This window comes from Terrapene carolina, unplaced genomic scaffold, assembly GCF_002925995.2.
Source record: "Terrapene carolina triunguis isolate 2854851 unplaced genomic scaffold, T_m_triunguis-2.0 Scaffold751, whole genome shotgun sequence".
Taxonomy (NCBI): Eukaryota; Metazoa; Chordata; order Testudines; family Emydidae; genus Terrapene; species Terrapene triunguis.
Genome location: NW_020665102.1, coordinates 641,209 through 653,128, shown reverse-complemented (window position 1 = coordinate 653,128; position 11,920 = coordinate 641,209). Strand labels below are relative to the sequence as shown.

Genomic DNA, 11,920 nt, shown 5'->3' with positions numbered 1-11,920 from the left:
TCCCCTCCCAGAGCCGGGGAGAGAACCCAGGAGTCCTGGCACCCAGCTCCCCCTGCTCTAATTCACCAGCCCCCACTCGCCTCCCGGAGCCAGGGAGAGAACCCAGGCGTCTGGGCGCCCCGCCCCCGCAGCGGTACCCACGTTGTTCTGGCGGGCGGCCGCCTGCAGCACGGCCGTCAGGAACCCAGTGGGGAAGGTGAAGCCGGAGAGCCAGAAGAGCACGGGGGGATGCGCCGTCTCGGCCCAGCGAGCAAACTGCTCCACCCGCTGGCCCAGGTCCCGGGTCCAGGCGGCCAGCGGCTTCAGCGAGGGGTAGGCCTGCGGGGGGCAGAGCACAGGGGCTGGGGGGCGGGGCGGGCACACGGCACAGCTCAGCATCGCTCGCCCCCCCAGCGCTTGGAGGCTTTCACACACAGGGAAACTGAGGCACAAATCACCACACGGCACAGCTCAGCATCGCTCGCGCCCCCAGCGCTTGGAGGCTTTCACACACAGGGAAACGGAGGCACAGATCACACAGGAGCCCCCAGTCCTAGCTCCACTCCCCCACCCTCTCCAGAGGGGCTCCTCAGACTGGGGGGTGGGGGTGATAAAGGGGGTGGTGCTTCTCCAAGCCCCGCCCACACCACCCGTGCAGCAGTTGAAGATTTGATCGGGGGGGGTCACTGGGCTCGGGGGGGCAGGAACCTTCCCAATCGACCCACCAGTGGCCCCAAAGCCAGACACCCCTGGGCCCCCCAGCCCGTGTGGGAGGGCAGGACTGGGGAGTCTCTGGGCCCCAAGGAAGGGTGGGGGGCACTCCCATGGGGCAGCGACTCCAGCTCTTCCCCCGGCGGCTGGGGGCGCCCTTACCCTCTCCCACATGGGGGGCACTCGGGCGTCGAAGATGCAGTTGAAGATCTCTTCCAAAGTGGTGGACATGACCACCAGCCCCTGGATGCCCCTCTCCAGCTCCACCAGCGAGGACCTAGGGGGAGGGCACAGGTCAGGCGGGGTCCCCCTTGGCCGGCCCCACACCCGGCCCCCAACGCTGCCCCCTGGGCCGAGGAGCTGCCAGAGTCGGGGCAGCGTCGGTCGGGGATCGGGAGGTTCCTTGCTCCCCACCGGGATCCCACGGGTTTGCTGTAGTCTGGGCACTGCCCAGAGCCCCAGACCAAGATTGGGGCCTCATCGTGCCAGGCGCTGCCCACACCCCCCCGACTGAGATTGGGGCCCGTCGTGCCAGGCGCTGCCCACACCCCCCAACTGAGATTGGGGCCCATCGTGCCAGGCGCTGCCCACACCCCCCCCCCGACCGAGATCAGGGCCCCATCCTGCCGCACTGCACAGCCCCACGGAAAGGCAGTCCCTGGGGTGGGGATAACAGCTAAGCTGGACCGGGGCCCGTCCGGCCATGCGAGCCAGGGTTGAGCCTCGTGCCCCCAGGCCCGGCGGTCGTGGCGCTGACCTGATGACCTGCAGCAGGGCGTTGTAGCGCTGGATCTCCTGCAGCAGCACCACGTTGAGGGGCGAAGGGTCGTCGGCCAGCACCTTCTGGGTGCCCCTGTAGTCCAGCTCCTGCGGGATCTTGCTCAGCACGTCGGCCGACAGCTCCAGGACCTGCCGGGCGAGGGGCGCGTGAGCCACGGGTGGGACCTGGGGGAGGTCCCTGCGGGATGCAGCCCCCCTGCCCCAGAACTGCGGGCAGGCGAGGACCGTGGGAGTGTCCCCGCAGGATTGAGCCCCCTCGTCCCAGAACCATGGGTGGCTCTCTGAGTCTGCAGGCAGCCTGGAGAGTCGGTGGCGGTGCCTGATTGGGAGCAAACCCCCAGGCCCAGTTTGCAGCACCCAGGACCCTCCCCTCTAGAGCGCAGGTGGCACCGGAGCCCGGGTCCCCCTGCCACCGGGTACCTTGTCCTCGCGGCTCTGCCCGGCGGCCCCGCTGGGCGTGATCTGGGGCTGCAGGGACAGTAGGGTCTCAAAGAGGGTCCTGGCCTCGGTGATCTGGGAGGCCACGTCGGCGTTGGGATGCTGGCCGAAGGCCTCGGGCAGGTCCATGCCGGGCAGCATGCTGATGAACTCCCGGTAGGAGGCCAGGTTCCCGTCCTTGGGGATGTAGTAGGTGTCGAGCACCGACAGCCTGAGGGCACGGGGAGAGTCAGGGCTTGCAATTGCTCGGCCCCCCCAGCCCCGCTCACCCAGCCCCACACTGCCCCCCCACTTGGGCTATTTCTGCCTGCACAGGGCGAGCCATCCTCACAGGAGACCCCCGAGGAGAGGAGCGGGCAGGGAAGCACCCACGAGGGGGGTACAGCTCAAAGAGCCACTGTTACTGCCCTCCGCCTCCTTTGAGCCCGGTCCCTTGGGTGCCTCTCTGCAGTGGTGCCCCACGACACCCCCCCTCCCCCGGCGATTTCAGCATCCCTGCTTTATACAGAGTGAAACGGTTTTATTTGGGGGTTGGATCCCATTGGGAGCTGGGGGTCTGGGTGCTGGAGACAGGAGCACTTGCTGAGCAGTTTTTGGTTAAAGTCTGCAGCGTTGGGGGGGGCGTGCTGTAGCAGGCAGGCGTGTCTGGCTCAACAAGGCAAGGTTCTGGAGTCCCAAGCTGGCAGGGAAAATGGGCTCAGAGGTAATCTCAGCATGTCAGGTGACAGTCCCAAGGGGACCTCTGTGACCAAACCCGTCATAAACAGGATCCAGAGGTAGACGGGAAGGACAAGGGGGATCCGGATCATGAAAAGCCCAGAACAACTCTCAGATGGGGACAGAACAAACGAAGGGGAAAGCCAGCGTCAACCGAAGCGACACTGACCCAGCCGTGTGAACGAGGCTTGGGGCAGACGGAAGCCGGTTGAGAAGGGACTGAGGGCGGATCGCCGGCGCAGCCCTATGCGCAGGGCGTGTGGGTGGGCCGAACGGGCACCAACACTACTCGCAGGAGGAGGGGTTGAGGTTGACGCTGAGCAGGCCCCGCCCCCGTACTTGTAGAAGGGCGCGGCCAGACTCTGCTCGCAGAAGTAGTCGTTGATGTAGGTGGTGAGCAGGCGCCGGTCCCAGCTGTCCGTCACATGGCCCCCGTAGTTGACGCCTGCGATCAGGTACTTGAGGGCGTCCCAGGGCGTCTCCTCATACTCGTCCAGGTACAGGCTCAGCAGGTTCTCTGACACCTGGGGGGCACAGACGGCATCACGCCAATGCCACAGGGCCTGCGGCGTCCGCTGGGATAGGCACCAGGGGCCGCTATTGCCAGGTTCAGCAGAGCGCCTCGCAGGGAGCCCTGGGGCCTTCTGGGGGCCCTGGGGCGTGAGCTGCCTGGCTCTCGTGGGGGGAGAGGGGTTGTTATTGTAGGTTCCCACAGAAATGTGTGGGCTGGTTTGTTACTGTAGGGTCTCATGAAGCCAGGCTTGTTATTGTAGGGTCTGATAGGGGAACACACAGGGGTTTGTTGTTGTAGGGTCTGTGGGTGGCGGTGGTGGGGGGTTGTTATCATTGGCTCTGGTGGCAGCGGGGGGTTGTTATCATAGGGTCTGATGGGGCAAACACCCGGGGGGGGGGGTTGTTGTAGGGTCTGACCGGGGAATACACGGGGGAGGGAGGGTTGTTGTTGTAAGGTCTGGGGGTGGGGGTGGCTTGTTATCGTTGGCTCTGGTGGTGGTGGTGGGTTGCTACCGTTGGCTCTGGGGGTGCCGGGAGGGTGGCTATCGTTGGCTCTGGTGGTGGTGGTGCCGGGGGGTAGTTACCGTTGGCTCTGGGGGTGCTGGGCGTTGTTACCGTTGGCTCTGGGGGTCCCGGGGGGTTGTTACTGTTGGCTCCGGTGATGGTGGTGCTGGGGGGTTGTTACTGTTGGCTTGGGGGGTGGGGGTGGTGCCGGGGGGGTTGTTACCGCTGGCTCTGGGGGTGCCGGGGGTTGTTACCGTTGGCTCTGGGGGTGATTATCGGCTCTGGCGGTGGTGGGGGGTTGTTCCTGTAGGGTCTGGCCACGGCCGTCACCCCCCCACCCTGGCGCCCCGCCCACCTCGAAGTCGGAGTCGTTGAAGCCATACACCACGTTCCAGCCGAGCTGCAGGAATTTCTTGCGCTCCAGCAGGACGCTGTGGAAGAAGCAGAGGGCGAACAGCAGCTTCTTGTACTTGGCCGGCTTGGTGCAGCGCCCAAACTGCGGCTCCGTCACCAGCTGGTACAGGCGCTTCATGTTGGCCTTGAGACCCTGCCAGGGAGAGGGAGAGGGGCTCAGCGCGGGCACCAGCCTGCCCCTGCCCGGCCGGGACGCGGGGCTCGGGCACGGCTGGCACAGGGCGGGGCGGGCGCCCCTCTCACCGTGGGGGGCTCCGTGGTCATCTTGATGCTGGCCTGCAGGATGGAGATGGGGAAGTCGGGGTGGGGGCTGGAGCTGAGCCAGAGGCGGAAGGCCGGGTGCGGCTCCTCTACCTGCAGCTGCTCCACCAGCTTGTCCAGCTGCGGCATCCAGGACAGCGAGAGGTGGCAATTGGCCAGGAACACCCAGTTCCCTGTCGGCGAGCACAGGGGAGAGACGAGTGGGCCTCCCGGATGCCAGGGTCCGCGCCGGCCGGGCCCAGCCCCTCCCCAATCCCACCCACGGATCCCACCCATGGGTCCCCCGGCCGACTGGACCCAGCCCCTCCCCGGATCCCACAGCCGGCCGGCCAGCTGGGCCCAGCCCCTCCCCGAACCCAACCACGGATCCCACCCATGGGTCCACCGGCCGGCCGGGCCCAGAGCCTCCCCGGATCCCACCCACAGGTCCCCCGGCTGGCAGGGCCCCGAGCCTCCCCGGATCCCATCCCTGTGACTCCTGGCCAGGCCCAGCCCCTTCCTGGATCCCACCCCCAGATCCCACCCAATTGGTCCCCGCCGACCAGGCCTAGCCCCTCCCCAGATCCCACCCACGGGTCCCCCGGCCCCCACCCCCAGCTGTACTGGAGTCCGTCAGGGTTGTTCTGGGTCAGGCACAGACCCTAGCGGGCTGATCTTTCTCTGGGCTCTGGCTTGGATCCACTGGCTGGGCCCCCATCCCTGTGCCCGCTGCATCTCAGCCCCAGCCCTGGGGGCACAGGATGCCGCATGGCATGAGGGGCCAGCGAACGAGACAGACCATCAGGGCCTGACAGAGCCTCGGGCAGGGGGTCCCCTGGTTCTTCAGCAACCCCTGGCATCGGGCCGGGGCCCCAGCGCGAGCTCTGCCGTGGGAGGCTCTGGGGGTGGCGGGGAGCGCGTGAGACGAGGGATTTGTGCGTGTGAGGCGGTGGGGAGTGTGTGGATCTGTGGGTCGGATGGCAGCAGAGGCTCCTGGGGCGCTGCCCACCCGTAACGCCAGAGTGAGGTGAGGATCCCCTGGCGCTGCTGGCAGTAGAGGGGCTATAACACACTCACCGTCCCGGACCCCCTCCTGGATCATGCGGGTGGCGATGGGGGCCTGGCCCTGCCCCAGCGACAGGGCATGGAAGCGCTGGGCCATGCCCGACTGCTCGGCCAGCTGCAGCAGCGAGGAGGTGGGGTCCACGCCGGGGGACAGCACGAAGATCAGGGGGGTCCGGGGCGTGGAGTCCTCCACCACCTGTGGCGGGGGGAGGGAAGCAGTACGCTCTGGGGGGCGGGGGCAGGGATCCTGGCTGCCCCGTGTGCTGGGGAGCTTGTCAGGGGGAGGGTGGCAGGGCAGGAGGCTGGTTTGGGGGGGCACAGAGGCCCATCTACCCCGGTATCCCACCTCCTCCCTGCCCCCCTGGATCAGCCCCACGGGCCCGTCTACCCCGGCGTCCCGCCTCCTTGGATCAGCCCCATGGGCCCATCTACCCCGGTATCCCACCTCCTCGGACCAGCCCCATGGGCCCATCTACCCCAGCGTCCCGCCTCCTCCCTGCCCCCCTGGATCAGCCCCATGGGCCCATCTACCCCGGTATCCCACTTCCTCGGATGAGCCCCATGGGCCCATCTACCCCGGTGTCCCGCCTCCTCCCTGCCCCCCGGATCAGCCCCAGGGGCCCGTCTACCCCGGCGTCCCACCTCCTCCCTGCCCCCCTGGATCAAGCCCACGGGCCCGTCTACCCTGGTATCCCACCTCCTCGGATCAGCCCCATGGGCCCATCTACCCTGCCGTCCTGCCTCCTCCCTGCCCCCCTGGATCAGCCCCTTGGGTCCATGCAGACTGGGGTCCTGCCTCCAGCTGTTGCCTGCACCGGATTATCTCTGAGGAACTGCCTGTTGTGCCATGCTGCGGGTGGGGGGGGGTCCTCTCAGGGGGCCCCCGGGATGATGGTTTCACTGCCCTGATGCCAGCACGTGTCTGAAAGGGGGCCCCGGGGTCCTGGGTAAAGGCATCCAGTGGCAGGGAGTTCCGCAGGTTCCCACGTCCGTCTGCCACCGGCCAATCCCTTCGCCCAGGGAGGGGGAGCCCCCCCGCCCACTCACCGACTTCATGTTGAGCACTGGCGGCTCGATGAACTGGGAGCCCAGGTTGGAGACGATGAAGAACGTGACGCAGAAGGCGACGCGGTCCGGCCGCAGGGACCGCACCACCAGCATCCGCTGCATCTGGTTGCAGGAGTTCTCCCACTCGCCTGCAGGGGGCAATATGGGGAGGGGAGGCCGACGGTGGGTTGCTGGTGGGGCAGCCCCGTGCTCAGCACACCGTTGGGGGGGCCCCCCCGAGGAGTCGGAGGGAGCCAGGAGGCAGTGGGGAGATAGCTGTGGCACCCCCCACCTCCCCCCACACACACTGCCGCTGCCTGGCATCATCGCTGGGCATGGGGCATCATGCAGCGCACCAGCAGCACCTCCTTTCCCTGTCGCTGTCCTGGACTTACCTGGCCAGAGCCAGGGAGAGAACCCAGGAGTCCTGGCTCCCAGCACCCCCTGCTCTAACCCACCAGTCCCCGCTCCCCTCCCAGCACCGGGGAGAGAACCCAGGAGTCCTGGGTCCCAGCCCCCCCTGCTCTAACCCACCAGCCCTCACTCCCCTCCCAGCGCCGGGGAGGGAACCCAGGCGTCCCGGCTCCCGTGCCCACGGCTGACCTGGCAGCAGGGCCTTCTCAGGCTTGGCGCTGGTGTACCAGAGGTGCCAGTCCCGCGGATACTGCTCGAAGGAGTTCATGATGCCGTGGAAGTTGGTGAGCTTGTCCAGCTCGGTGACGTTGTCCCAGTAGGTGTCGGTCAGCCAGCTGCTGCAGGGGTTGTCCATCTGCCCCTCCCGGTCCAGCACCTGCGGGGGGCAGCTGATCCGGGCACCGTGCGGAGCCAGCCCCCCTGCACCAGGAGGGTGCCGGGGGCCCCAGCAACATGTGCCAGCCCCCAGGGGGCAAATACAGCCAGGACGCCGGGGTTCCTGGGCTAGAACTCACTGTAAAATGGCACCTCCAGCAGCACAGCGCCCCCTAGTGCTGCCCTGGGGCCAGCCCCCTGACAGGGGAGAGCGCCCCCTGCTGAGCCCCCCGCCCGGCTCCCTGCCCCACAGCGCCCCCTAGCGCTGCCCTGGGGCCAGCCCTGCCTGCCAGGGGAGAGCGCCCCCTGCTGAGCCCCCCGCCCCACTGTGACAAACTGGGACTGTTCTTAATGTGGCCTTTGAATGCTGACAGGGGAGTGTGGCTAGGATGGTCTGCATTGGGGGATGGGAGACTGACCGAGGGAGAATACCTGAGCCTGTAACATGAGAACCCAGGAAGGGGTCGGAGGCCAGGTGACACCTTTGCCCGGGAAACTGAACAAAGTCTGAGGGAGGAGACGCTGGGGGGAGTTTTTCAGGAGCTGGCTGGTAAAGGAGGGAGCCCAGACGGGGCTCTGCCCCCCAATGGGGCTGTGGTGCCCCTGGGATCCCAAGATGGACCTAACTGAGGGGGTCCTGTTGTCTGTGCCTGCAAGACCTGTCTTGGACTGTGTTCCTGTCGTCTAAATAACCCTTCTGCTTTACTGGCTGGCTGAGAGTCATGGTGAATCGCAGGAAGCCGGGGGTGCAGGGCTTTGTGTCCCCCCACACTCCGTGACAACTGGTGGCAGAGGTGGGATCTACTGCAACCCGTGGACGGCGCTTCCTGCAGTAAGTGACTGGGGAGCAGTAAAACGAACGGGGATCGACGGGGACCAGGCATGCTGAAGAGTCAGAGAGAGACGGTTTCAGGGGGCGATTAACCCCTGGGAGTGTGTGACCAGAGAGAAGGACTTTTGCAGTAACAGGGTCCCCCGGGGGATCGCAGCGAGCGGGCCCGGGGCGGAGGAGTCTGCAGTTCGACCCAGGCAGAGAGGTGGTGACCTGAAGAAGGGCTGGCACACTAGGGGTCCCTCGGGAACGGTGGAAAGCGGAGAGCACAGGCCGGCAAGTGGCCAGCAGGAGGATGTATGCTAAACGCCTTAAGAGCGACCTGGTGGAGCTGTGCAGGCAGAGGGGGCTGCGCATTGGGAGGTCCACCAAAGAACAGCTCATTGCCCAGCTGGAGGAGAAGGGTCGCTTGGATGAACCGATCCTGTCCCTGAGGGAAGCCGCCCGGCGGATGCAGCGGGGGCCCCGGGGCCTGACGTGGCTGGGAGGGGTCAGACTGCTGCCGAGGACATCCCGAGATCCTGCCTACCTATACCTAGGGGAGGGGTTGGGGGAAGCCCAGCGAATATCGAGGGCACCCTGACCCCAGCGGCCAGCAGGGGATCGTCCCGGCGGAGCTCCCCGTCCCTGGAGCGGATGCGGCTGGAATATGAATGGGAGATGAGACGGGAAGAGCTCGAGTTAAGGAAGCAAGAACTGAAGGAGGAGCGGGAAGAACGGGAAAAGCAGCGGGAAGAGAAGGAAAAACAGCATCAGCATAGGCTGGCGTAGAAGGAGAAACAGCGTCAGCATGAGCTGGAGCTGGCCAGGCTGAGGAGCAGTGGGGCCCCAGCTGCGGTGAGTGAGGGGGGACCCAAGACTGCAAAGAGCTTTGATAAGTGCTTCCTGGCCCAGCGTAAGGAGGGGGAGGAAGGCCCGGGACAAGGGGAAAACGGCCTTAGAACCCTTGCCCATCATAGTGGAGCCTTCCCACAGGGTGGCCAGGGTAAAAAGTGGGGCTCTGAACCAAGAGAGCCCGAATCACAGACCTCCAGACTGGAATGCTGGGAGAAGACCCCAGCCCCGTTGGAACCCCAGGGGTATTGGGGTGGGAAAAGGGCACAGGCCGCATAAACCTTCCCACATGCGAACTATGAGTGCCATCGAGCACCCCCGACCTAAGGGGGGGCGTGAAACTGGAAGGGCCTGGTGTAATTCTCACCAAGGAATGGGAGGGATGCTGGGGCATCCATGGGAACGGGGGTAGGTTCGAACTTCCTGAGGTCACTGGTTGAAGTGACCCCGCTCAGTTCGGTCTCGAAGCGGGGAGAGATGTGACGAACTGGGACTGTTCTTAATGTGGCCTTTGAATGCTGACAGGGGAGTGTGGCTAGGATGGTCTGCACTGGGGGATGGGAGACTGGCCGAGGGAAGATACCTGAGCATGTAACATGAGAACCCAGGAAGGGGTCGGAGGCCAGGTGACACCTTTGCATGGGAAACTGAACAAAGTCTGGGGGAGGAGATGCTGGGGGGAGTTTTTCAGGAGCTGGCTGGTAATGGAGGGAGCCCAGACGGGGCTCTGCCCCCCAATGGGGCTGTGGTGCCCTTGGGACCCCAAGATGGACCTAACTGGCGGGGATCCTGTTGTCTGTGCCTGCAAGACCTGTCTTGGACTGTGTTCCTGTCGTCTAAATAAACCTTCTGCTTTACTGGCTGGCTGAGAGTGCAGGGCTTTGTGTCCCCCCACACTCCGTGACACCCGCTCCCTGCCCCACAACGCCCCCTATTGCTGCCCTGGGGCCAGCCCCCTGCCAGCGGAGAGCGCCCCCTGCTGAGCCCCCCACTGCCTGCCCCACAGCGCCCCCTAGCGCCGCCCTGGGGCCAGCTCTGCCTGCCAGGGGAGAGCGCCCCCTGCTGAGCCCCCTGCCCCGTTCCCTGCCCCACAACGCCCCCTAGTGCTGCCCTGGGGCCAGCCCCCTGCCAGGGTAGAGCAGCCCTTGCTGCCCCCGCCCCGCTCCCTGCCCCACAGCGCCCCCTAGCGCCACCCTGGGGCATTGAGGTCAGCCCGCCCCACGCTGGTGGCAGCTGTGCTGGGGTTGCTCTAACAGCTGCATTTCAAGGGAGGCTCCGTAGGGAGCAGAGGCGGCTCCAGCCCCGTTCCCCAGCAGGGAGGAGAGGAGGGCACCCCCTGCTGGGGAGCAGCTCGCTGCTGCACTCACCACGCCCCCCCGCAGGAAGAAGTTGTACTCGTCCATCTTGAGGTTGCCCGAGGTCTCCAGGATCTTGGCGCACATCTGGAAGCTGAAGAGCAGCTTGTGGCGCTCAAAGAGGCCGCGGCAGGTGAACCTGCGGGGAGAGCAGGGGGTGCTGGCCACGGGGCAGGACGGTCTCCCCTCGGCACCCGCCGCGGGCCGGGCTGGGGGCCGGTCTCCCGTCCCCCGCACCTCTGGCTGCAGCTCCCCATGCCCGGGGACCTGTACGCAGTGTAGGAAGGGAGATCTCCGCACCTGTACCCAGTGTCCCCATACCCATACCTGGCATGGGGGGGGCTCCCCGTACCCGGCGTGGGGGGATCCCCGTACCCATACCCGGCATGGGGGGCTCCCCGTACCCAGCGTAGGGTATCCGTACCCGGTGTGGGAGGTCCCCTGACCCCGGCGCGGGGCCCCGTACCTGTACACGGCGTAAGGGACGGGCCCCGTACCCGGCGTGGGAGGTCCCCGTCCCTGGCGCGGGGCCCCATACCTGTACACGGCGTAAGGGGCAGTCCCCGTACCCGGCGCGGGAGGTCCCCGACCCCGGCGCGGGCCCCATACCTGTACACAGCGTAGGGGGCGGTTCCCATCCCCGGCGCGGGGTCCCGTACCTGTACACGGCGTAGGGGGCGGTCCCCGTACCCGGCGTGGGAGATCCCCGTCCCTGGCACGGGGCCCCGTACCTTTACACGGCGTAGGGGGCGGTTCCCATCCCCGGCGCAGGGTCCCGTACCTGTACACGGCGTAGGTGTGGTACTCGTTCAGGTAGCGGATCCGCTCCTCCAGTTTGGTGCTGCGGTGGCTCTTGTGGATGCTCATGTTGAACAGGTCAATGTAGGCATCCAGGGAGAACTGGTACATGGGGTCGATGCGGCCCATGTCATTGAGCACGAAGAAGAGGATGGAGGCTCTCTGGGCGCAGGGCCTGTAGGCCTGGGGGGGGAGGGCGGGAGCACGGCGCCTGTCAGCCCTGGGCAGGACTCCCAGAGGGCGCCCACACCGCACCCACACGCCCTCCCGGGGCTCGGCACGTCTCCATTGGCACGGGCCAGCAGCGGGCGTCTAACTGCAATGCGGACGGCCCCTCCTGCCGAGCCATCTGGGCCCGGATCAGGGCCCCCACTCCCTGGGCATGGCTGGCATTGCCAGGGAGCCAGGCTGAAGCCCGTGGGGCAGACGGGCGGGGGACGCCGGACGAAGCCCCGGCCCCCCTCACCTCGCGGGCGGTGTCGATCTTGATCTCCGTGGTCTCGCTGGTCTCCAGCTGCTCCGTCACCTCGCTGGCCGTCACCTTGGAGGTCTGCAGGGTGTTCACCAGCTGCACGTCGTCCAGCAGCGAGCCGGTGGCTTCGTTCAGCAGCCTGCGGGGACGGGCGGCGGCCAAGGGTCAGCAGGCTCCCGCCGCCCCCCAATCCTGCCCTGTGCCCCCTAAGATACACCGCCCTTCTGTTCACCGGGGAATGGGACACGGGGCCGAATCTCCGCGCTGGGCGAGGGGTCCCTGGGTAACCAGCCGCCCCGCCCCAGAGGTGGCCGCATCTCAGCACCGGGCGAGGGGTCCCTGCGTCACCAGCCGCCCCGCCCCAGAGGTGGCCGCATCTCAGCGCCGGGCGAGGGGTCCCTGGGTAACCAGTCGCCCCGCCCCAGAGGTGGC

At 66.9% G+C, this 11,920-nt stretch overlaps 1 protein-coding gene across 1 annotated transcript in view; it reads right to left on the bottom strand.

Annotated features, from left to right (window-relative positions):
* DNAH2 (dynein axonemal heavy chain 2) overlaps positions 1–11,920 on the bottom strand; it is a 153,477-nt gene that overhangs the window by 31,321 nt on the left and 110,236 nt on the right. The window contains exons 63-75 of the mRNA XM_029913626.1: positions 11,483–11,627; positions 11,000–11,199; positions 10,231–10,357; positions 7,012–7,198; positions 6,409–6,557; positions 5,374–5,557; positions 4,300–4,490; positions 3,998–4,189; positions 2,965–3,149; positions 1,891–2,119; positions 1,448–1,599; positions 853–967; positions 142–318 (exon numbers count right to left, since the gene is read on the bottom strand). Coding sequence (XP_029769486.1) covers positions 142–318; positions 853–967; positions 1,448–1,599; positions 1,891–2,119; positions 2,965–3,149; positions 3,998–4,189; positions 4,300–4,490; positions 5,374–5,557; positions 6,409–6,557; positions 7,012–7,198; positions 10,231–10,357; positions 11,000–11,199; positions 11,483–11,627 — 2,233 coding nt within the window. The remainder of the gene's footprint in view (positions 1–141; positions 319–852; positions 968–1,447; positions 1,600–1,890; positions 2,120–2,964; positions 3,150–3,997; positions 4,190–4,299; positions 4,491–5,373; positions 5,558–6,408; positions 6,558–7,011; positions 7,199–10,230; positions 10,358–10,999; positions 11,200–11,482; positions 11,628–11,920) is intronic.